Source organism: Perna viridis, chromosome 7, assembly GCF_037379345.1.
Source record: "Perna viridis isolate PV_CMFRI_1.1 ecotype Kerala chromosome 7, ASM3737934v1, whole genome shotgun sequence".
In the NCBI taxonomy this organism is placed as follows: Eukaryota; Metazoa; Mollusca; class Bivalvia; order Mytilida; family Mytilidae; genus Perna; species Perna viridis.
The window spans coordinates 36,141,420-36,168,166 of NC_142451.1; the positions used below are offsets into that span (position 1 = coordinate 36,141,420).

Below are 26,747 nucleotides of genomic sequence, written 5' to 3' on the forward strand. Positions count from 1 at the left end.
AAGTTTATGTTGTGTAATTACCTGTGTAGGTGTACAGCATTCATTAATAAAACAGCTTCCAAAAATGTCCAACGGGGTTCTCAGAAATAAGGAACCAGTGTATAGGTAAACTGGAAAATGCTTTGAGCTGCATTTTCCTGCTGGTATTTGCGCCATAAAAATACATCATGTAAGCTTAAGCTGCATTTTTTCAAATTTGTATTTGTTTCCATTTACAGTTCTATAGAAAGGGATATTATTCTTGATATCGGAATCGTAAACTTCCAAACGCTTCTGCCTTGTTATAGTTCACGAAAATTGTGGTATTCCTATCAAATTTTAGTCGTACCGAACTCTATATGACAGTTATCTAAAAGGTCCGTCTAAAACATGAAATTATACTCGTTGTAGTGCCAAGTACAGGAAGTCTTTACCTCTTTCAACATGTTCAACGTATTTCCCATCTGCATAAAGCCACATATACCAAATTTGAAATAATCACATCGATTGGGAGTCGAGATGATTGCGACGAAATGGACAAGGTGATTCCAAAATACCACCCACTTGAGGGCATTATGTCTTATGAAGAAAACAATTGAGATTTAATGTATCCAGAAATAGTGTCGAAGTAGAACATGCATTTGTGACAAAGCTGGTATTCCCGATCTAAAAACATACAATGGGAATTATTTACTTTGTTGATTTCTACCAATCCATGTAAAATTTAGACACTGTTAATGGTCTGATAAAGGTGATTCATGGTGCAGAAAAAAAGACCATTTGAACAAAAGATCAAACAATGCTTATTCGATCTACACACGTCATATACGATTCTGTATTTAGAGATAGCCATGCATTCATCTCCAACTCGAGCATAGTACTAATTCCATACACATAATGTACGTGTATATATTATTTTTTTTATCTTAGTAAAACAAATTTCGAGCTAAGACTAGTTATGTGGTCAATAACTGTTCCTGAATTTATTAAAGTGATGTTAGCACTATTGTGAACAAACTTTCTAAGTATACATGATGTAAAATCAAACTGTAACCATACATGCGTGTTTTCCATATCATTTTAATTGAACTGTTTTCTTTATGTAGAAACTGAATGTCATCTTTACTACAGATTTCTCAAGTATTAATACTTGACACTTTACTGCAAGAACTAAATCCCCTGAATGAATTTTATTTCCGAATATCTTCCAAGTCCAAAAAGGAGTCCCTCAAATCTTGTTGATTTGAAGATTTTTGAGCTGAATAATTGCCAGAAACACATTTGCTGGTTATAAAAGAGGTATTGAATGATATTAAATGTATTACATTTGGATTTTATTTTCTTGTAGAGTTCAGAAAAAGTAAGGAAGTTCCAGTGACATAGGGTATTTTGATCCTGGAGAATCAAAATCCCCAAGTGAATTATGTGGGTTTTGATATGCATGTACTTACCTCCAGTCTGACTTTCATAAAGAATGCTACTTTGAATTTATAATTTATTAGAACTAATTACAAGATCCATGGTTGGTGTCTTCCTTGAATGCCAACAAAAATATTTCAATAGATGTTTATATTATTAGGTGTTTTTATAACAATTAAAATGTTTTGTAAGTATTTAACTGTTGAGATTAATATACCTTTTTATATGGAAAACAGCAGATTTTTAAAAATATGTAAGAATATAATAAAATTGAATTATTAAAATTTGTAAAAATGTAATAAAATTAACATTTTTTAAACTTTTATTTAAGAAATGTATATATTATATACAGAGATATTAAAGAAATTTAACATTACTCCGAACTCTGAACTTATTTCATTCTAACATTTTAACTAATTAATATGAATACATTTTTATTTTCTACATTTTCTGCCTCATGTGATATCAATTTATAGTAATGAAGAGTATAGTCCTAAAACCACTTACAGCAAAAACAGATTTTCTACATTGTGTTGCAATTACAAATATTTTATTAAATTGAACAAAAACTTCATACTTAGTAACTATTCCAGTACTAGTATTCCTACATAACTTGAATGATCGATTGAAATATCTTCAAGTTATTGGACTACAAAAATAATTCAAAAGCCTACTGTGCTACACATGTACATGTATGATTTTGTGAAAAAATGCTGAGTAGAAACAGCAAGAAAAAAACAAAAAAAAAACAGATTTTAACAACTGGAATAACTATCTGAAATATGAACTGAAATAAGTCACCTGTAATTTACCTATCTGTTAATTAGTAATAATGTTTTGATAAGCATGCACCTTTGTTGTGATAACCACTGACACCTATTCCTTGTACACCAACAAAATTTTACAGGTAAATTGCCAGTAGATCAAAAGATGTTGGCATACGAGGAATAAACCCCATGGTCAATCAGATTTAATTTTAAACCCCATCCTATAATCTCATCACAGGAAAACTTTGTAGCTTTAAAACAAGCATAATCTGCACTAGTCAAACAATTTAGTCAAAGTGAATACCCAAAGAATCTTGTATCTACTACTGAATTCCAGGATAAAAAAAATCATTTACTAATGTAAATTAGGGGTGAAAATGTATTTCATTGTGATATCAATTCTGATTGTAAGGCTGCTATAACAAAATGTTTTAAATTTCTTTTTCAACATTAAACATTACTGTTATTAATCTATATTTCATCATTTGTGGCAAAACTAAAAAATGCATGATTACCCACCCCCTACCCCCCCCACCAAAAAAAAAAAAAAAAAAAAGAAATACCCCAAATCACCTTTAAATTTGGTATTTTAGTTAGATTTTAAAAATGAAAATTTTCTTATGACACAAAGTAAAACAGTGTAAAAATGTGACGGCAACAGTCAAATAATTTCAAGCAGAAATCTGTATGGTGATTAACCTCATATATAGTTTCATCAAAACCAATTTAATAATTTAGAAGTACCAGTAGTTGTAGATATTAGGTATTATACAAGGAATTATGGACAAACAGAATGATTCATATACCATCTACTTAATCAAAAGGATGATAATTAAAAAGATGAACATTTTATACTGAAATTTATTAAGCACTATATAAAACAACTACTACACATTAAGATGTCAGGGAACACCATTTTCCATAGACTGGTCAATTGGTTCCTCTTTATCACCACTTTCACTACTATTCATTTGACCACCACCGTTCTGTTCACCATCTCCATTTGTAGGTTTGTCATTATTTTGCTTTGTGTCTGAGATCATTTCTTTTTTGTCCTGAGTGTTTGTATTGCATGTATCTTCAGTTTCCATTCCTGAAGACTTCTGAGTAATTTGTGCAAAACTTTCTGCAGCATTGTTAATTGGTGGTGTGAATTGAGAATTTCCAGAATCTGATGGTAATTTTGTAGGTGCACATGATCCAGTTGGGTCCATTGTGTCCTGGTTATTTACAGTTTGGATGTTATTTGCTACCACAGAATCACTGTTTACAGTAGAATGTTTCTTTTCACTTTGTTCATGGTCTGACCCAGAGAAAATCATATCAGGAAATTCTGGATTTTGACCTAATATATGTGTACCTAATAGCATATCTTGGGGATTTAGCTCCAAGTCTGGTAAGAGATTTTCTAAAGCTTCTTTGGTCAGAACAAGAGTTTCTTCTTTCTCCTGAAATTGAAATCATAAATCAATCGGGCACTGCCACAATGTCAGAAATGATTCAAACAGCAGAAAAAAATCCCAACTCAACTACAGTCCTTTCTGCATCTATGATTTTATGTCAGGAAAATATAACAAAAAAATCCACCCTAAAAAGAATCCAGTCAGATTACAGTGAAAGTACTATTACTCATTAGGTACCAATTTTCCTGCGTTTTGTGGGTAGTCCAAACAACAAAATCTGGTTCCCATTGAAAAGGAGATTACCATTGATGTGTATACTGAAAACCTCAAAACCAAGGAATTCAAGAATACACAAACTTGTGTTTCTTTCCTTATCCATAAAAATTGGTATCCACGAATAAAAGTACTTTCACAGAATATAACTGACAAAATATCTTCAGTGGGATAATGTGCAGAATAAGGCAGACAACTCTAAAACAACTGACAGGAAGAAATTTTGCCTAAACTACAACAAAATGACAAAAAAAGGTTTTTCTTGTACCAAAAAAAAATATTGAACAAGTACATTTCAAGCATAAATTGAATTAAATTAAGCCAATTTAATTCAAAACAAGTGGAGAGAAAATTATTAAAGTAATAATTTTTTTTATTAAGCATAAAATTGCATAGAAAATTTGAGTAAAATTCTGAAGTTCACAATATTTTGATTTTGGCAGACCTTTTTCTTTGGGCACGTAGGAAAAATACTGTACCAGCAATGAAGATTCAATTATCTTCTATTGTAAAAATAATTTAAATTCAAACTTAGTTTTGTATATAAACAAATAGCAGACAATTCTTGACAACAGTGACCACATCATTTCCTGCTTCCATAAACCCAATACAATTTTGGATCAGGTTTTTATTTTTAGGATTTCCTAACATACCAGAAAATCTCAGCAAATTAATTTGGTTAATCACTGATTTGAAGACGGTTTCAAGGAGATATTCCATTGCACAAGACTGAAGCTGTATTTGCAGTTATCAGCTACTTTATCGTTTTCCTATTGTTGTTACTGCCTGATCATTTCTATTTCAGGCTACTGCTGTGGTACAGATAAATATTAGCAATTTACAATGACAACATTATGTCTAATCAAATGTGATGTTGCCAATAAACAAAATTGTGTCTGTTTTGAATGTCTCGTCAAAACAACTCACCCTTAATGGGCCACTGTAGTATTTCCTGTCTCATCTTCAAAACTGCCATTATTTTGTATATCTGAAAATTAGGAATACTTAAAAAATACTTACACCCTCAACAAGATGTACCCTAGGTTCTATGTCATTGAGAGGAGTATGACGATGACAGTAGGCATCTTCTTCCCATGATGCAACTGGACAGGTACAGGAAGCATCACCAAAGGTACACCGTCTGAACAAGGCTTGATGGGTATCATTCATTATATCTTAAATAAGTTAAGGTCAACAGTAATACATGTATAACACTTCTATCTATAAGGGTTAATCTTATCCGAATGTGATTAATTTTTGCAAATTCATATATTCCACCATATATTAAACTTTCATCTTCATCAATCATTTATACAAAAGATTATCATTCATGTTACACATGCTGACCATGTGTGTTGAATTACAATGAATTTAATTCAGTTGACATACATGTAATATTATTAGTGAACAATTATCATTGACAATGAAGAAAATCATGGGCAATTCAGAAGAACATTCTGAGGAAATCTATGGCTTTTTTTCAAAACTTGGGTCGATAAATTTTCATTACTTTGCATAATTCTTTCACCTTAATAACTTGATTTTTAAAACTGCAGAGATTTGTTTATTTGGTAAACATGCAGGTAAGATAAAAGCAGATTACCAAAACAAAACAACAAAACACAACAGCACCATATCAAATCCACAAAAACAAATAAATTGTCAGGATAGTTGTTCATGTCATCAATCCAGTGAAACTTTTAAAATTTCTGGAGTTATCTCCCTTTTTAGGTTCTTCTTTTAGAAAAAGAAACTGTTTCATTAATGACACTTTTACATTTAATCAAGAAACAGACATCTTGTTTTAGTTTTTACTTTTAATTTGTAAATGGCTTATCTTGAAAAGGGTAATAGTCAGACATTACAAAGAATTATGTTGAAAAGGTTCAGACCTCTAGAATTTTGATATACTAAAGAATGTCATAACTCTTAGACGAAATAAGAAGCAAAAAACAGGTGTTGTCCAATGACCAATTGTCTACTACTACAACTGTATCAATAGTCAGCAACATAAAAATTACAATAAAATTCCTTCAATAATGACGTATTCAAGCATCTCATTGACTTGATCGGTAGGTCATTCCTGGTCATTCCCTGTATGTGTACAGGTATTAAAAACTCTTATATAATAGAACTCTGTCCATGTTAAACCATTAGGAATTTAGGACCTTCCCGCAGAAAATAAGAGATTTCCATGGCAAACAGTTTCTACATATTTTTGTATTCACATTCTTGCCAAAGTTGAACCTTCAAAGCTTGAAACAATCAAAATTTAGTTTTATCATTCACTAACTGACAAAAAAAAAAGAATGTAAGTATAAAATATTTGACAGCATGTCTATTTTTCTTCACATCTTTCTTAAGTGAGTTATCTCTACTTCATACATCTACTGCTTACATGTATCTTGGTTCCCTTGATTACTCTTTATTAAAATAAAGATGAAACTTAGCAAAAATGCTTGTAGTGTTTGATAAAGGATACGTTTTATGCAGTATTTTGATAACGGCAATGCTCTTTCTGTACATTTACTGTTTCCTTCAACATTGACACATCTAGGATACGATGGGGGTCTATAATTGGCACCTTCTGAAACAGCTATCCTTCTCTGCTTAGACTGTCGATGTAATAATGCTTCTTTGCCATATCTTCTGTGGTATCGTTTAATGTATTTCAGCTTCTCATACTTGGTTCTTGTCTCTGGATTAACTTTGTAATCTTTGATGGCCCCTGTCAAGGACAAAACTATTCATCAAGCTTATCTACCTTACTGCATTCCAGCTTGATAGTTGTCTATGCACACAGTGCTCTGTTACAAACAATTTTTTGTGTAAGAAATCACCCCAATTATTTACAGTGTAAAAGTTCACATTATGAACAATTTCATAAAGACATGTATGTATCAATTTTTCAATCCAGTATTTCTAAGAATGTTAATTTGATTGATTGTGTATGTACTCAGTTTCTACTGCAATGAAACTACTTATTGGTGTAAATTCTCAAAATGAAAGAATAATTACATCTTTCACAAGTTCAGCAGTTTTCTTGGTGGTCAAATTTTTCATTGTATAAAAAAAATCTATATTTCAATACAGTGTACCTAATGATTCTTTTTCCATTTGATAAGTGTGAAGATATTTCCTTCTTTTTTCTCTCATTATGTGCTGTAATCTTTTAAATTGATCGATATACAATGACTGTAACCGTATCAATTTGTCCCTAGTAATTAATGCGACTTCCTCAGCTGTATATACACCAGCATACCTACAAACAAAAAATCAACAAGTTTTCATTTCAATCTTCTTATCAGAAGTTTATACAACTAGTCAAATATTAATATAGAAAAATTAAATCAAGTATTTTATATTTCACACAATAAGTGAAACATGATTTTTTTCCAATTAATATCCAATTTACAAATATCGTTTGAAGAAAAAGGAGACAAAAAGAACACAAGACTTATAGGATAATGAATTTGAAAGGGTGAATAAACAAAACATGATCTCGAGAGTCAAAGAAGTTCTAGATATGACGAGTGTGCATGAATAAAATCTTAACAGGTTCTTGGCACAAGTGATTATATTTTATTTACTTGTGATAAAAATTGATAATCGGAGTAATCAAGGGCACCAAGGTTCTAGTGAAAATCAAAAGAAAGCAATCCAGGGACAAAGACCAAACATGGAAAATAGACATACACAACAAAGAACATTAAGTAACTAAAATAATACATACAAAGTAACAAAAGCAAATGAGCAACTTGGACTCCACTAAAAACTGGGAGCATGGACCAGGTGCACAGGTAGGGTAAGCATTTATTATACATTTTTTCTCCATTATTAGTTGCTATTTTCAAAGTCAGAGAGCTAAATTACCAAATTTATATCACAAGGAACATTTGGCAAATCACTGCTATTCATATAATAAAGTTGTTTTAAATGCAGCCTAAAATATTGTTCATATGGAAACTGAGCCCATACATACATGTATATAACTTAAATTTTATATTTTTAAACAATTGAGTATTATTTAAAATTTTACTTGATCAACTAACTTCCTACAAAATAACAGAAACCCTACTTAAGATAATCCTCCTGCTCACTGTCAATGCTCTCAGCATCACTCTCTCCATCACCTCTCCATGCCTGGTCTACCAATGGGAATTCAGCATCTGAATCACTGGAACTGGCATATTCTGAAGAATAGAAAAAAAACAGAATCAAATTGGAATTCATATAAATAGTAATACAATAGAAGCATTTTATATACAAATACAAACAGTACAATTGTACAAGTAACATTTGATTTCTTGTATAAGGGATGATTATATAAGTCAACAAACTAAGTGGAAATTGGTAAAATCAGAAGTAAATATACAGCGAAAAAAATCATAACACTAAAATCCAGATTTGCAATAGTATTATCCACAAAAAAGCGGGAAAATATTCATGTCTGTTGTAGTTAAATGTATCTGTTGTACCAGCAACTTTATAAATTTTCCATTGTCCCTACTGCCTGATAATTTTTCATCTCAGGCTACTCAGTACTGCCTTGATACTAAAAAATTGTGAAAATTTCCATTGACAATGTTATGTTACATTCACTTTCAGGGTGATGTTACCAATAAAACAAAATAACATCAGTTTTGAACGTCTTGATAGAACATCACATCTTGCCATGTCATGTTTGCTGTAATATTTTCAGTTTTTCAGTCATTTTCTCAATTTCAAAGCTGCTTTTATTTTGCATGGATTTTGAAAAAGAGTTATCACTTTTTAGGTAACAGATATAGGAATAACACTAGAATGATAAAACAATGTAAATAGTATATTAAGACATACTAAAATATATTTACAAATTTGAGTTATCTCCCATGTACATATATGAAAATTTTCTTTATTTCCTAAATTTAAAAAAAAATGAATATACATAAATATATTAAGACATATTCTTTAATCACTCCCACAGACTGGGGGCAATACAAAGAACTCCTAGTACATGTAGTAGTAACAAGTACTATCTTTCAAAAAAGATAGCCGACACATTAAAATTTTATTCTTTTTACTTAAAATTTTCTACATTTCATTTGGGAAATAACACATGGCACACATTTTTGGTACAGTTTTTTCAAACGCCACTAAGTTATGCCAATTGGGAAACAGAATTACGATCAGGTGACTTGCGTTTCCATGGAAGAGTGTCTTTAAGGTCAATGGGTAAAAAGCAAAACTATAACGATGGCGTCGGAAAAATAATTGACTGACCTTACATGTTATATCCAACTTACCTAAAACTTTACTGCATGTTGAATCTGTGTATAGTTTTGGTCTAGACTTAGTCACATCATTGTATTTGTAGTGGTCTATACACTCCAGCAAAGTTTCAGCTGATTCTGATGGTTGTCGTTTTCTTGTTGACTTTTGACGAGAAACTGCAGTAGTTCTAGCATGTTCTGCACAGTATCTGAAAATACATGTACATGTATAAAGATTTGAATACATGTCTATCTAACGTTTAGTACTATACACAGTGTATGTAGTTCCTGATTCAGATTCACTCATATACACATGTACTAAACAATAAAAGACAAATCCGGATACCATAAATCATATGTTACATGTAAATGCAAAATCATAAAACTGCACAAGCAAATTGTTGAAAAATGCCAATACCTTTTCACATACCTGTATCAAATAACTTGAATAAATTTGTAATTCATGTAACTGTATCATTTCAACATATTCTTTCTTAAATATTACCTTCTAGTATGATATATCCCATTTTCCATAATAAACATGCCACTCTACATGTATATCTATACATATTTCATGACCTTAAAGTGCCCTCCATACAATTTCTTATATAAATATTTCTTATCTTGCATCAGAATTTGGACAAACATTGTTACTGAATACAAGTTCATATAAATAAAAGCTATTGTAAAAATATACAATGTAAAATATTAAACAAATACAGTAATAATAAAAATTAGTTATGTTGCATATTTACAATGTACATTATAAAACAATTATATAATCTGGAAACATCTAGTGTTAAAAATATAACAGCTTTTTATAGAAACTAATGCAATACTATTTAAATTTACCTGTATGTTAATAACATATAAAGCATTTGGATTCATTTGTGTATGTACAATAACATGGTAAGAACAAATGCTTTTTTAGTTTTCATAAAGTAGAATATATATGCCTGAAACTGCAAAAATATGCTATTACATCTACCTTGTAGTATCACAAATTTCACTTCTTACAATTTATTGTAAAAATGTACAAGTATATTCCTTCTCTACAAATGTACCGATACATATACATGTAGCTGGAAGATACACAATAAATGTACATTGATTTAGCCAGATGCCATTAGAAAAAAATAACACAGGTTTTTTTCTGACTTCAAAAGTTAATTCATCTTATGTAAATCACATACATGCACATTTGTACATGTATTTTTACAAAATATTTTTGCATTTGTATATTTTTGATATTTTGTTTAAAATGTTACAGTAAACAGAAATTAACATGTGGCTTTTTATATAACCCTTGTTTTCGGGAGATAAAAAACACATAGAATGTATTGTAGAATTCAATCTTAAGGGAGATAACTCTGTAAATGACACTACAATACAATAGAAACTGTTGGATTTTCAATGTGGATTATCTAATAAGAGCAGACATATTGGTATGAATAATTAAACATTTCATCATAAAGACCAATAAAGCAACTTAACAAAAATAACAAGGGGCTCCCACAAGCCTGAATGGCTCACCTGATTATTTTTTTTGCCTTCCAAGGGCAATTAATTTAACAGAGCTGTCCAACAATTTAGATTCAAGAAGACTTTTAAGGGCAATAACTCAAACAAGGAGTTGTCTGATAATTTTCACTCAAAGAAGACTTCAGTAGGACTCAGTACGACCCATAAGATGACATCTTTCCGAAGTAAAAGTACTACCATTGGAGAGGTCATTTAAAAATGCAACTATTGTACGGAATTTAATATAATAATAGTCACTGGACCATTCACTGTTTAGTCTCTTGTGCAATTTCTCCAGCATGTGCCAGCAATCACGCGAGTGACCGACCGTGACCACAGCTCTTTGATGTCCATTGATCGTTAAAGTCATTGATGCGTACAGGAATAACCAATCAAGCTTGACTCTGGTGATATTGTTCATTAGTGATAATCTTATTTAAATCGTTAATTATGTTAATTTTTTGTACATGGTTTCAAGAATATGTATAATAATGTAACATATATAAATATATTTAACTCCTTGGTGGTTTTGTTATTATTTGAAGTTAAAAATATAATGCATAGAAAATGTTTTAAATACATAGTAAAGCCTTTCAATATTTACTCAGTTTTAGTAATAAAAGTAAATGCATATAGAATGCCATAAAATGGAAATGATGTCTCTACTTATTAACATAGTTTGATATACACACATCATAGTTTTGTTAGTTCCACCTTAAAAACTGCAAGGTGGAGTCATTGGTTTTTGTTTAGTTACGAAAGCTGCTTGTCTAGACTAGTCTTTCGATCATTTACATAGAACTTTTCACCTAATTTGAAATTAGAAAATAGTATTGATTTTTTGGTTCTTGTTACATATAATACGGACAAGATTTTTTCCTGATAATTTCATTTTTATTTTTTCCATTAAATGGATCAAATGAATCTTAGTTCTGGATTCATAAATTGTTCGTACTGCATGATTTTATAATCTAAGCAAGCAGAATAGTCCACTTTCTTTGTCCTTTGATTGTAAGATGTTGTTCAATTTCATTGATTCCCAATTCATACAATGATCGTTTCCATCATTTGTACGATCTGCACTACATAGTGTGTTCAAAATGTGGAAAACATGTAGTGCCAACTTACCAGAGACAAAAAAAAAAACACTCAACGTAGAAGACCTCGTGCAAATAGAACACAGAAAAGATTTCAAAGTTGTCTTAACAATCCTTGCCATTAATGTTATTAATGTAAAAAATAATTGTCCCACTATCTAAAACTGTATGATTTAGTACTGTTTATTTATTCATTTCTTTTAAAGGCTTTTTCAAAGTCGGCATTACGATTTTTCATAAAAACAAGAACAAAAATTAAATAAAAAAAAATCATTTAAGCCCCATTCGACTTATTCAATCAACATTTATTTTCCAAAACTCTAATCACTCATAAATTCCACTCTTAAAATACTTATAAATTGTTAACCACAATTATCTTTATTCAATTGGTATCTTTTCAGTCATGGTCTGTTACACATAGGATTGTTGGCACGTGCAGAAAATTTTAACACAAAAGACTACAATTCTAACAAATTAATGACTGTTTTTTCACTAAATTTAGTGTATTTTCTGTAATTTTAAATGACCATTCTAATGGTAGTACTTTTACTTCAGAAAAATGTCATCTTATGGGTCTTAGTGTATTAGACCGGTCTTTGCAGTGTTTAGACGGACCGCTAAATCTTCATTTATATTATTGAAGTACCAATCTCTTGTCTGACTACATGTAAATGCTCCCTAAATCTTAGTTTATATGATTGACTCACCGATCTCTCGTCTGACTACATGTAAATGCTCCCTAAATCTTAGTTTATATGATTGACTCACCGATCTCTTGTCCGACTTCATGTAAATGCTCCCCAAATCTTAGTTTATATGATTGACTCACCGATCTCGTCTGACTACATGTAAATCCTCATTAAAATCTTGTTTCATAATTGACTCATCCATTTTTTTTTGTCAGACTACATGTAAATGCTCTTTGAATCTTAGTTAATTTAATTGACTCATCCATCTCTTTTGTCTGACTGTTTTCATTTATACATGTATTAGTTTTTAACTCACCCATCTCTCTTGTCAGACTTAGGTGCAGCATTAATACATCTCTTTCCATTTTTTAGAGAAATAAAGGAACACTGTTTGTATGGTGCACATTTGTCCTCTAGAATATGTTTTATACAGTATTCATGTCCTTCAAGCCTGTTATGCATACATGTTCTATGAGAATAGTTACAGAACAGTCCAGTGATAGGCTGTTTAGGTTTCTTTATTGTTGTTTGTGGAAGTTTGCTTCGACTAATGCTCATCTAAAAATAAAGAATGAATATTCCAGTTACATTTTATGTCACCTCATGTATTGTATGTCTTAAGTGTTCAAGCTACATGTACATGAACATGTACATGTATTACAATGTATGTAGGCAGGGGCAATGTGCATGCCATAATTTCATGTACACTGTACATATACATGTACATCTATTAATTTAAAACTCTGTAAGATCATTATTACAGTCTGTCATAAGTAGCTTTAAAAAAATACAAAGACAGTTGCTTAAGACAAAAGTTGCTTAGTACAAAAGGACAAAAGTGCCTTCATGTACATGTAAGTAATAGCCAAAACTTTTCACAATTTCAAAACAAATTTTGCACATGAAAATACACAGTATAAATGTATTTCCTTTGAGACAGTGGACCAAACCTGGCAAAATGTAATATTTTTAATTATTGTGATCATGTGAGAGAAAACATCCCACTAATAGTGAACCTACACTTTAATTGTAAATAACAGCATGTATTGATAAGATTTGAACAGGTTGGGAACAACCCCTGAAATAAGGGGTGAGCACTCATTTGGGGTACTACCCCTAATATGGTAGGTTTTCAACCATTATACATGTAAATTACAAGGTTTGGAAATATAATTTTTAATTTATATGTATATGCAGGTACATGGTCTTTGTATTTTCCATCAGCATGTGAAATGGCTCACTGAAAAATAAAGCATGCACTGTGACATTACATGCTGATTTACTTCCACTAAGTTGTTTACATTTTTAATCACTGAAATGCAGCTGAGTTACTGTAGTTTATGTCCATATCGGACAAAATTTTAAAATTAAACAGGTAAAACACTTATTTTCATTCTCCCAATTTTTTTTACAATTTACTCAATCCCTTTCTATTTGTAATTTTGTGACCCCAAAAAATGCATGTCTTAATGCTCTGAACTTTCTCTCTCTGTTAGTTTGCAAACATATTTATTGTACTTGGGTAATGATGTCATAAAAGCTTAGACCCATTATGACCAATGAACTTTTCTTTTATTCAACAAGGATCTAAAGGAGAAGTATTTAGATGTATATATTTAATTTGTTCTTGTTATCAAATCAATGTTCGTTTTTTAACTTTCACAGAGTTATTTAGTGAAATTACGTAAATGTATTTAAATTTCCTTTATCCTCATGGCATTCCATAAAAAAATCTCAACTAAGAAATACAGAAAATTTAGAAAAAAAAACGAATTAAAAGACAACTTACATGTACACAGTAATGTCCATTTAAAGTCTCAGTGAGTATTTATCAGAACTTCTTTAGGGTGATCAGAGTCTCAACACATTTGTTGGAGGTACATTGTACATGTATATACATGTAATGTAAATAAAAAAGACATTCATATAAACTAATATTCATCAACCTATGCAGAAAAACTATAAAAGACTTGAGAAAACCGACCTCACACAGAAAAAAAAAAGTGATATGCAAATTCAGGAAATAATAGAATAACAACCACCATACTTATTGTATTTGAAACATCTCTACTGAAGATGTTATACTGTTATTTAGTTGTAGAAATGTACACTGTTGTGTTTTACATGAACATAAAATGCACATGTACACTATACTTTTGCTGTTTCCATTTGTACAAAATGTAACTTTTGATAATGATAATTGTTCCCTGCTACTAAATGTACATGTATAAGGAAGGGGACCAGGGTTCTCACTATGATTTTTACATGGTGAGTCCCACCCTTTTTCCTGGTTTAAAACCAGTTCGAGTGCTACATTCATTATTTTAGTGCCTGCATCAGTACTACATACATGTATGTACAATCATACAAAACCACACATGTATCTCACTGCAATTATGCATGTCATCCATATTAAAACAGTGATTTAGCTAGCGCTCGCCATTTTCGCCATTGACAAGATTTTCGAAAGTGGCAAGTTTTTCTCGTGCACGATTCTTCATTTGATATTTCGCTCCCTCCCAAAAAATATCGGTAAAAAAGCCTCTGATGTTCCCATGACCCCGTAATTGACAACTTTATTCCCAAGCCAATTAGGGTTTTACAATAAACAATCATGACCAATGTTTTGATTGCATCACCTTTGATCACACCTTGCTTGATCACCTGGTTGAGGCTAATTATCCCGACAGACAAATTAATTAACGGTAATGATTAGTTTGTTGAGCGTTGTGACACGTTCTCAAAGTACTCAAAGTGTCATCGATGTATTTAAAATGGAAAGATGTTTGGATTTTTCAATCACAGTTCGAATCACAACTATGTTCGCATTACGAACTATTTTAGTTCGTCGTCACATGACAACGTACCTAAAGGTCAAAAGTCTAAAAATAAGTCAACTACTACAGAGTCGCAGTGATCGACTATTAAAGTCAAAATTTAAACCAGAGTGGTCAAAGACATTTCCATGCATATACTACAAAGATGGGGCGATGTACTGCCGTGACTGCCAAGATGCTGGACTTACCAATACATTTTCTATCGGAAGCAACGCATTCCTAAAAGATAATATACAGAAGCAGATCAACACTGCTGATCATAAACGGGCAGTCCAGACCAAATCCATGAAGCCAGAATTTGAGCAAGGAGTGACTTTTAAGTGATTTTAAGAGGGCTTTCACTTTGTGGTGCATGGCTAAGGACAGGAGATTTATGCATTACTGATCAAGTAAACAGTGCTTTACATTCTTAGACACATGCCAACAATAGTAGCTGTTGTATACAATTTTTAGATTTTTACACACGATATGTATGACACAGTAACAAAATATTTTTTGCATTTTTTATTCATGAATAGTTGCTAATGTAGAAACTGTATGTTATTATTTTTTATTAATATGAATTATCTGTTATTTATATATCAGTGCTGAAATAGAAATAAACATGTTACTATTTATAGAATAGTTGTTATAAGTATATGTATATACATGCATGCTGATAAATTTGCGAGGCGAAAAGAAAAAACAGTATTGAGATTTAGTCTTACGCAAAAGTGACTAATGGGTTGAAAATCCTGGCTAAATCCCTGTTAAAATGTGTAAAGTAAACTCAACTCATTTTTTATTTGAAAACAAACTTATTCTGTTTGCTGGCCTCATGACAGAACTCCACATGTAATGTGTATTTAGTTACATGTACCTACATGTAACTACGTCTTGAAACTTTCGTTTGAAGAAAGACTGCAATCATTGTTGACTCACGTTGAAACTGATACATGTACTAACATTGAAATAACAGGTCATTTTAAAGAACCCCCAAATTTTGGCTAATATAGAAACAAAAAAACATAAATATTGTTGGTCACGCACCTCAGAGTATAGTTGTGGCTTCAAAGCCAGTTCATGATCAGATCATGTGAATTCTGGTCTTGTCATCTATAAAATGTTGATTTATATGTATAGCTTCAATTTTCTTTTCACACCGATTATACATTGTATCTTAATACATGTACATACATGTATATTAAAATATAATATGTTAAAAAACTTCACTTCAGTATATACACTGCATTATTAATCTTTTCTTTTCAATAAGAAGACAAAATATGTGTCCACAAAATCTTGCGACTTTCCTTTCCTCAACTAATTTGAAATTGGACTTTAAACATAAATTTGGCTTCTGTATAATCTCAAGCTGTTACCCCAAGCCGTGCCATCGCCATTACTGTGTAAAAATCTATCAGTTTGACTTATCCCCACTGTGACTAGGTGTAATTCTTGTGCAGTATTCATAGTTAAACATAAAAGAAACAACTAACAACTAATTTAAGTGAATCTTAATTGCTGAAAATTAGTGTGTACTAATCATCTTTCACCTGGAGTGACCACATGCCACAACCAGATCAAGTTCCTGTTTATTTTTCACAGTTTAAAAGTAAAACAAACAATAACTGCCTAAATTAAATGAAGACCGAAAGAAAATACATGCAGCCAACTATGAAGTAAAATTGCAACATTTATTTGAAAAGATCTGTATTTTAATTATGCAGTTGAGATGTCACAAAAGTATAGCAATGTACAAGTAACAAAAAATACAGTTCTGAACAGATTTCATAGTGAAATAAATCTAGTTTTTCTTAATAGAATTTGTTTGCAAATAATATGAAATGTATTGAGGGGAGAGGGGGCACCTGAATCTGAGAAAGGTGACTAAAGGGTAAAAAGCCATATACATGTAAATGTAGAAGTTCCCATACAAGTTTTTATCATAGTTATGCGAAGCAATGTTTTTTAAATACAATACTAAATGATTTGTGGGAGATTCAAAATAAAAAAGTACAACCCAGAGAGGGATGGCTTACTACAAAGGATACCAAACTTGTCAAAGGACATAAAATTAACCCAATTTTATCTCAGCCACGAAAACATGTTGAACTTGAGCATGAGGATAAATGATGTTTTAACTTCATGTGTCCAGCAAATTTTTCTTGCGTCAAGGACATGTGTACTAGCCTTAAAGAGAACCCTAGGGACATAAAAATACTTGTGTTTGTCTGTCCAGACATAGTTGTGGACATCAACTCTTCGGAAAGTGTTTGACAAATCTTTTTAGGATTGTTAGTCACCATTTTGTAATTGATCAAATTGAAAATGTGCTTGAGCAAATAAAATATTGAAATATTGTGTGACCATTATGATTCAACATTTGTTTACAGTAGTCCAAATTTCCTCTGACCCTGCAAACTTTCTCTTTTTTACTTGGATATTGATATGTCAGGTTTGGGTCAGAAGAATGTGCCATACAAAACATTAGAGATTCAGCGGAGTACCACACTTCCACTGTTTCTAACAAGTTTCAAGTTGGAATCATGCATGTCATACCTACCTAGTTTGATTACAGAATCGTTTTCCGGTATGCTGATACCATATTTGCTACAAAATTACATTTTTTATTGAAGCTTGGATCATTATTTACGAGAGAACCTGCTTTGTTGTCATTTTGAATTGTAATACATGTGAAGTGGCCCGAAACAAGAGTAAGACAAGCTTGTTACTTTGGAACGAATAGTAGCAGACACTTAATTTTTCAGCGGAAAAATGAAGTATTCTGTTAAAATCTGGTTTTCAAAATTGTGTTTGTTCCATTCCAAATGAAACCCAACAAGCTCAGCCTACTCTTTTCTCATGCCACTTCAAATATATTCAAAATGTCAACAAAGTGGGGAAAAATGATCAAAACTTTTATCAAAAATAAAAAATGATTCTGTAATTGAATTAGGTAGATATGACATGCGCAACTTGAAAATCATTTGAAGTGGTTGAAGGGCAGTATTCTACGGTACCGCTGAACCTTCAACTTTCTGTATGGCACATCATTCTGACCCCAACCCGACATATATGTATATCCTATATGTACGTGTATCCATATACATTGTACAGGAGGGTAGCAGGGTCAGAGGAAATTCGACTATTATGACAGGAGTTACGGGACTTCTTGGTGGTAGCAGGGATCAATTGGCTCAAGTTGCTTGTTATAATTTGAAAAATGCTTTCTTCGCAAGTTTCTCCAAGTCACACCAGTAAATTTTCCCAAATTTATTAATATTTCACAATCTTAAACTTTTCATTGTTGGTCACATATGAGGGGCAACTAGTATCCAAAATTCTTATTTTTTTCCTAAACCCCAATTTTAAAGGTGTTAACCAACACTCGCCTAAACCCTCTAACGCTTTAAAAAAATAACAGATGAGCTATTTTTCCCTGCGCATAGTTCTCCTTAACAGTTATACGGTCAACAGGTCTCGGCTTAACGAAAATAAGGGCTCGAGCTCCAAAGCAATCGTTCCACGGGAATAACTTCGTGTGAACTTAGTGCAAAATGATAATACAAGAACCTAAGAAGAAGTTATGGTGCAAATTCAGATTGAATACCTTCAAATCATCAATTTCATGATTGGTAAAAGTATTGTTGAGCTACTTCCATGCGGATTGATATAAATATTTACAAGTCCCTTTAATACTTCCACTCAATAAAAATCAAAATTGATTAATTTATTGAAACCAAAAATATGAAATCATTAATGATTACCTTGAAACTGCGATATAGTCCAATTCAATTAGGAAAATTAAAATACAATCAATCAAACCAATTGTCACTTTCTGCTCTGTCCTGTTAATATTGAAACGCGCTTGCGCAATTCCCATTTTCCTCGGTGTTGTTTAAATGGCGGGGGAGCGATGGAACTTCACAAAAGAACAACTTTTAAATACCCCCAGCCGAAAGAATGGGATAGAAAACGACAAAGAACTTATCTATAGACAACAGGCTGCCAACCTTATCCAGGATATGGGACAACGGCTCCAAGTGTATCCTGTTTGAGGGGAAGGGGCATATTACACAACACCGTGTCGCGAAACTCGTTGATTATGTTATGAACGGTCGTACTCGACCTTGTAGTCTGAACATTTCCAACCATCGGATGCTATTTATCTTCAATAAAATCAAGAACTCTTACAAAAGTAGTAGTTCAATGAGAATACCTTCTTCTCTGCGATGAGGTTCCTTGACCTCTTGTCGTTGTCAGACATTTTCTGAAAATGAGTCACGTGTTCATCACCATGTGACAAAACACATGGGTCTATTTTCGTTTAATTCGTCTTTCCTTTAAATATTTTGTAAGTTTATAGTTGAAATTAAAGAATACAAAAATATAATTCAATTATTTACCAACTGTTTTTCTACACCTTGGATGATAATTAAAATAGTCTAAAAGGAATATATGCCACTAATTTACCTAAATAAATTAAAGTAACTCGAGTCTCTGCACTTGCTCAATATTAATTAAAACACACAACATTATTGTATATTATTACTCTATATGGGGAAAATAATTGATGTAAAGGAATACATGTAAGCATCATTTTGTTTATTACAATGGAAACATTCTTTATTTACCAAATGTATTGTTAGCTTGATCATACAAAATGTCCTTCTGCCTATTGTATTTGGGAAATATTTATCACACTTCAACTTTTGAATACAACACTAGCATTTTAGTGTGTTGGAATGGTGTTCCATTCCATCCCCTGAGTGGCATCCAAACCTTTCAGTATGACTTCACCCTTTTAAGCTACTGAAAGCTATCTATCAGAAAATTCAGATTTCATATAGTTCTATGAAAGATAATGATGAAAAGAACATCCTACATAAGAAAAATTTCCTGCATTGCAAAATATTTATGAAACCCCAGGGCATCCATGTCCTAGCGAAATAAAGATGCTGCTTTGAGTTGAAATTATAAAGCAGAGATAATACAATAGATGACTTTCACATTAATTTTCGTTCTGAAAAAATCTTCCAATAATATGTATATTGAGGTCAACAGGCTTATGATCATGTAGCATTGGAATAGGAGCCAAGGGAACAGAAACTTGATTTGGTTACTGCTAGGATTTTTAAATGGTTCATTGTAGTACAGAAGTAGTTCAGATACAAATATATTTTAATGTTTGGAGATGTATTTTCACATAACTATTACTGTTCTTTTAGCCTTCAGATCTGATATCCTTTTTATGTCTAAAATTAAACCTGTAAACCAGTTTCAATCAGATTCGTCGTAAATTGTGAATATGAAAGTCATTTTTCTGTCAAATGTTATTATCCTGAAATGTATCTATATCTAATGTCTAACATCGGATTTTATATGCTAATCTATCAATGAAATTTTGATTAATTTAACCAAAAAAAAAGTCACAAACTGTAATAATGCAAATTTTATCAGAATGTCTTTTTCAGCTCTACGTAATAAGAAATCTTTTTTATTACAGTATTTTTTTTCAAATCATTGGGAGACTTTCATTTGAGGAAACAGTTGTATTTTGAGAGTAAATTACGTGTACGAACAATTTATCATAAGGACTAGATTTATCAGTTTTCCTTGACATATTTATCAGAACTCAGCTATGTATCAATACAGCCATTGTCTACATGCACAGATTCTACATGTTTCATTCATTTCAGAAATTCCATCGCAATGTAAGTTGTTGCAAGGGTAGTACTACATGTGTGTATAATACTACAGAAATTATTACTTTAGACACAATTGCATCTAAAAAGTTTAACAAATGGAAAATTTGCAACTTTTGCTGGATGAAATACTTGGGCAGTGTTCATTTTGACTTATTTTATTACACTTGTAGAAAAATTTGATCAATGCAACATTACATTAACACATGAGACACATGTATTTGTAGATACCAAGTTAACTTTGAAAAGTCTCATGTACATTAAAAAAATGTTAGTCATTTTATAGTTCTTAATCAGATAGCTTTGTCAAAGTAGGTCATTATTTTGAAACACATTTTCTTGTGTTTTTTAATTTTCAATCAACTTTAATTTGTTTTAAAGGCTATGGCAGCAGCTGCTTTATTCTTAGCTGCCAAAGTTGAAGAACAACCTCGCAAGCTGGAGCATGTCATCAAAGTGTCCAACATTTGTCAAAGTAAAGAAACGCAAGTAGACACCAAAAGTGAAGTAAGTACAGTAGTACACGTATATATATCTTGATTTTTGAGAGAGAGAGAGAATTGTGTGAAGAATGCAAGTGTCTAACATGTTGATTGATGATAGCTTACTTCTGTATAACTTCCATTTGTGAGTTTGAGATTTTTACAAGTGGGGTTCTTTCAATTCATTTACACACCAATAGCAATTGATAAATTTATTTTACTATACAACGAGACATAATGGAGAAATTGACTATTTTCAGTCAATCTGAGTCCCATCAATTTTATGCTGTGAAATCACAAGCATAAACAGGAAGTACTATTAACTAAAGCCTAATAAATTAGTTGAACCATGTAGGACCAATAGTTGGATAATTGGAATTACTTCTTTTATGCAATCCTAATATCAATAAATAAATACTTTTTAATATATTGATCAATACCATAATGTTATAAATACTAAATTGACATAAAAATAAATTGTGAGAACATAAAAATCAATTTCCAACTATAATTATTGCATTTTTATCATATCGTAAATGTAAAAATTGCACGTTGGCTTTCAGAATTAAAAATACATCTTGTCTTAACCAATCATAATGTGACCAAAGAAATTCAATCTAATAGCAGATAAATGTCCAAGCTTATTTGTGTAATCGCTGGTACATCAAAATAATTATTTAATCAAGTGATATCCACCTGTTGGGTATTTAATTAAAGTAGTCTGACTAGCATGTTTTTCAACCTGTCCAGGTATCTGTGTAATGGTGGCAACTATATACACGGGATCATTGTAACATTCATGTGTTTCAGAACTATTGATTACAAGTAGAAGTTACAAAAAGTCTGTGACCATTTCATAAACATCAAAAGTCATGAAAACAGTATTAAGATTAACTTTAAAGAAAAGTTTAACTTTGGGCAAAACAAAATTAGAATACGTGAAAAAAAGCTATGTATGTAGTGGAATTAAGAAATACAGGGAAATGAATAGGTTGAGAAACACCGAATTTTCTGAGAGATTCTATAGTCACAAATTTGTAATTAAATCAAATGTAGAGCACACACATAATTTCAATTTAAAAATAAATATGTGTTGTTTGCATTGACATTCTTCAACCTTGGAAATTTTATTTTTATCAGATGTAATTCCCTTTTTATCATTGCTGAATATATAAGAATAGCTCAAATAAAGGAATGTCTCAATAGGTTTCAGACTTAAAGTCGCATGACTTTTCAAGATCGTAAAAAATTGTAATTTAATGATGTAATTTTTGTCAAATATTTTGGATGGAATGAATAAGTTTTCCTTGAAAATAAAGTAAACTTTACATTTGTGTATGCATACTCAAATTTTGAAAAAATCATGCACTAGCACTTTAGCAGTGATATTGTTTGCCTTAAATTACTTCCACAATAAGGCCTTTCCCTTGATGAGAATAATTTCCCAATTTGTCAAAAAAAAAAAATGGCAAAAAAAATAATCCCAACTAAGATAAATTATTTCCCAGTTTCACTCCTAAGGGTAAGATATTGTTATTCTGTTCAAAATCACAGATTACATGTTTTTGGCTTGTCATTTTCTTGACGTCCTATATTTAATAATTATTTTAACTACTTATTTGTAACACGGTTATTCCAATTTTCAAATCATTAAAAAAGAATGCATGTTTTCCTAATTCAGAAGGATGAGATAGTTTGAAAAAGGCCACCAGTACCACTGCTTTATAGTTTTCCATTGTTCTTACTGCATGATGTTTTCATGAAACTGTCCTTATACTATAAAAATTGGCAATTTCCAATGATTAGGTTACATCAAATCAACTGTGACATCGTCCCCTATTTGGGTTCACTGTGATAATTTCTGTCCCAACCTCAGAACTGCAGTATTCTGTGTTTTATTTCCTTGCAACGTTCAGGTGGGGCATATTGTTTTACCCCTGTCCGTCTATTCGCCCGTCCTGTTCAAGGTATATAGGTCTCACTAACCACTTCTAACGTTTCCATTACTTTACATGTTAAAAAAGTAATTTTCAAAGTCTCACTGTGAATTCCCAGGACAAATGACATCTTAAAGCTGCATACCATTGAGAAGCTTGGAAAATAAGGCTTCTAAAATCATTATGCTAATGGTACGATGATAGTAGAAATTCTTCACAAAATTTACTTGAATAAATAATACTGAAAATCCACATTTTTACCTATTCTGCTAACTGACAGCATGGAGGCAAATTAATCACACATGTAAACAATATTCATATACTTTTGTAGTTAATTACATATATGATTTTAAAGTACACATTCTCAGCTTTATTTTGACTACTTTTAATCATAATACACACAAATAATACACTTACAATGCATATGTCTAGATTCAGTGTGTTTTTGGTACTACATAGTGGGGTGGCCTTTTGAACCAGAAGTGGTTAGTGAGACCATAGTTATTCTGCTTAACTCCTCCTACAGTATTTAAGGTACGAAGTTGATACTTTGCAGAATAATTATATATCGATTGAAGATGTGCGTATTACTAGGGTTTTCATTTCCATCAATATTTGACATTCTTATGGATAGTTGGACTTAATCATTTTTTCACCATTTTGAGCCAATAGGGTACATGTCTATTCCAGATAACTCCTCCCACAGTATTTGGGTTAGGATGTTTATACTTTTCAGAATGACTATATATGGATTGAGGATGTGCATAGTATCAGGGTTTTGATTTCTTTCAATATTTGACACCTTCATAGATAGTTGGACTAAGTCATTTTGTCTGATCATAAAATTGTTGCCATTCTAAAGAATTAAAGCTTGTTAGTATAAATTAACTTTTGTATATGTCAGAAAATAACTGAGGGGGCAACAAATGTGTCTCTCAGACACAACAATCTTCTCGTAAATGAATTTTGACAACCAAAAATTATGCGGTTGCTGTGTTAAAATGCAGTGTGGAGGCATCCCTTTGTCTAGTTCTTTTTGAAAATTTAGTTCAAGTTATGTACCTTGTTCATCTTGCAGCATAAATTGATAAGCATAGCACCCTATATATAAAACTAAAAATGAGGATTTTATTGGCAAGTCATGGTTTGCTTTCAGGATTATTTGAATGAAGCACATCAGCTTGTAATCAATGAGAGCATTTTGTTACAGACTTTAGGTAAGTTACATGTGCATTAGATCATAAACATTTGTCATTGTCCCTATCATCCCATGATTAGCAGAATAAAGTACTTTGAATTTTTGATTTTATATGTAAATGTAGAAAAATGGAAATGGAAATATTCAATCCACATCTTATTTAGGGCATATGAAAATAGAGACAAACTGATGACTGGCAAAATAAATCATGTTACTATGATAATTGGCTTTTCCCATTGCATATATCATTCTGCTGGCAATATACATTTAACTGGTTATTTCTTTCATTACTAAGTCAGGGCATATCAGCATTTGACATGAGTTGTCAACAGTATTCTTTAATTTTTAAACCATTAAAATGACAACTACGACTTTTATTACAACACAGGACTGGCTTACCAAAAAAAAAGGATATATATCCTAAGTTTACAGAACTTTTTAAAATAGAAAAATAGATAAATACTTTTGTTCTACCAAGCATTGACCCTCAAGCAGGGGTTGGGAAGGCAAGGGACCATGGACTCTTTGCTCCTTCAGGCAGAAAGTGGCCCCTTCTCATTTTGAATATCTTAATGAATAAAACACTGAAAGTGACCCCTTCTCAAAATTTCCTTCCTATTGCTGAAATAAAACAAACATTCATGATACACTCAATGTTACATGTAACAAAGAAAACTATGCCAAATGTTATTTTACTTCTTTTTTTTGCAAATGTCTTATCCGTAAGTCTTAACCCTTATTGTGCTGCGTCCGGACTAGTCCGGTATTGTATATAGAGACGCTGTTACTACACCCAGACTAGTTTGAATTGGGGTTTTCCCTTCTTAGTCAGCTATATATGTTCGCCGATTGAATGTAGGCTTGAAATAAACATTTATATTGCTTAAACAATATTTAATACAAGCAATTTGATTAGTTTTCTGTTGTCTCGCGTAATTTTAAGGAGAATATCTAGGGTTAAAATATATGCATATGAATTCTCGTAATGGCTGCTTTTCTCCCTCAACACAAGGACTTTTTTCGTGAACTTATGAACGATTCTGATAGTGAGGGTGAATTTGAAGGTTTCGATTCATTGGATGATGATGAACAGCCACCAGAAAATAATGGAGATTTCCTAATGGAAATTTGTCTGGGGACAAAATATACATTCACATTATTGTATATCTTTATTTTCATACCTTAATTAATATTTACAGTTAAAAATAGGTCATAATTACAAGTTATAATTAGCATATAAAAGTACAGGTACTCACCTTTCCATCGATATATGACACGACTACATTGTCATAGAAATCAAGTTGCTATAAGCATTAGAACAGTCCATACCCTTTTCAATCAGAATATAAAAAAAATAGCCAGCCACAGCATCTAAGCCCTATATATTACTAACAGCACTACAAGGGTTAAATGTTGACTAATGAACATATCAGCATGACATGATGTATTCTGCCCTATTAAAAGATTGTCCTTTAAGGAATCTGAGAGAGTATTTTAGCAGTAATATATGTACATGTTACATTGTATAGATCTGTGGAGAATAATTTGTTAACTGGAAAATATTAATGGAATATAATTTTTTTTGCTCGGTTGCTTGGCTCCTTCACTCTAAAACTGATTATTCTGTCTCATATACAGCCTTTCTCTGTACCAAATCTACCACTTGTCATTTGATTCACATCCAGTTAACACATACTTGTATTAAATTTATTCATGTTACTAATGTACAATGTACCTACTTGAAAATAAACTTGCGACTTGTTTAAGGAAAAAAGTGGAAAGTATCATTCAGTATGCTCATGTAGATGTTAAGACAGTGAAAAAAGAGAAACAAAAATCAATGTCTCTATTACTGTCTACATGAAAACACTCAGTTCACTTCAGATCAAAGTTATAGACTTAAAATTAACATATGAACAATATAAAGCTAAGAGGGTGATAGAGCAGTTTGTTACCCCTTGAAAATACATTGTTACCCTGAGGCATAGCCCATTAGGCTAAGCTATATGTTATTTATTTTATTATACTGATTGTTCCATTGTCATTCTTTTTCAAAGTGAGTCCTAGCAATCAGTTTTATATGTTTGTCTTTTGTCTTCATTTTCTGCTTTAAAATTGTTTTATTTTCTTGAAGTTTGCATTCATTTGAAACTATAACTGGATGACACCCCTTTTGGGACCTTTATTCAATGTATCGGTGGCAGAT

General features: G+C 31.5%; 2 protein-coding genes across 8 annotated transcripts in view; one reads left to right on the top strand and one right to left on the bottom strand.

The window, feature by feature from the left end:
* Positions 1–3,012: 3,012 nt before the first annotated feature.
* LOC148612488 (KAT8 regulatory NSL complex subunit 2-like) lies at positions 3,013–19,501 on the bottom strand. Of its 5 annotated transcripts, none has more exons than XM_088593979.1 (8): positions 19,439–19,501; positions 12,717–12,958; positions 9,127–9,302; positions 7,920–8,034; positions 6,940–7,103; positions 6,324–6,569; positions 4,862–5,016; positions 3,013–3,613 (listed from the first exon to the last, which is right to left on the bottom strand). In XM_088593979.1, exons 1-8 carry the CDS (start codon positions 19,484–19,486, stop codon positions 3,068–3,070), a joined length of 1,692 nt encoding a protein of 563 aa, XP_088450105.1. In that variant the 5' UTR covers positions 19,487–19,501; the 3' UTR covers positions 3,013–3,067. The 5 variants fall into 5 exon arrangements, with proteins under 5 accessions (XP_088450105.1, XP_088450108.1, XP_088450107.1 ...); XM_088593982.1 differs by lacking the exon at positions 19,439–19,501 and adding an exon at positions 19,414–19,431; XM_088593981.1 differs by lacking the exon at positions 19,439–19,501 and adding an exon at positions 18,987–19,114.
* LOC148612489 (uncharacterized) overlaps positions 9,973–26,747 on the top strand; it is a 28,353-nt gene continuing 11,578 nt past the window's right edge. The window contains exons 1-4 of one of the 3 annotated variants that reach the window (XM_088593974.1): positions 19,122–19,264; positions 20,852–20,933; positions 21,306–21,431; positions 24,500–24,560. In XM_088593974.1, the coding sequence (XP_088450100.1) occupies positions 19,122–19,264; positions 20,852–20,933; positions 21,306–21,431; positions 24,500–24,560 (412 nt within the window). Of the gene's footprint in view, positions 10,003–19,121; positions 19,265–20,851; positions 20,934–21,302; positions 21,432–23,775; positions 23,878–24,499; positions 24,561–26,747 lie in introns of those variants that run through there. The other 2 variants (XM_088593975.1, XM_088593976.1) reach the window with 2 other exon arrangements.

What these genes read in the sequence shown, in the direction of transcription:
- LOC148612488 (XM_088593979.1), bottom strand. Translation starts at nt 19,486, where the DNA reads ATGTCTGACAACGACAAGAGGTCAAGGAACCTCATCGCAGAGAAGAAG. An exon ending in ACCTCATCGCAGAGAAGAAG is followed by an intron (nt 12,959 to 19,438) that starts GTATTCTCATTG and finishes CTTTATTTTTAG; the next exon opens with ATGAGCATTAGTCGAAGCAA. An exon ending in AACATGCAGTAAAGTTTTAG is followed by an intron (nt 8,035 to 9,126) that starts GTAAGTTGGATA and finishes TCTATTCTTCAG; the next exon opens with AATATGCCAGTTCCAGTGAT.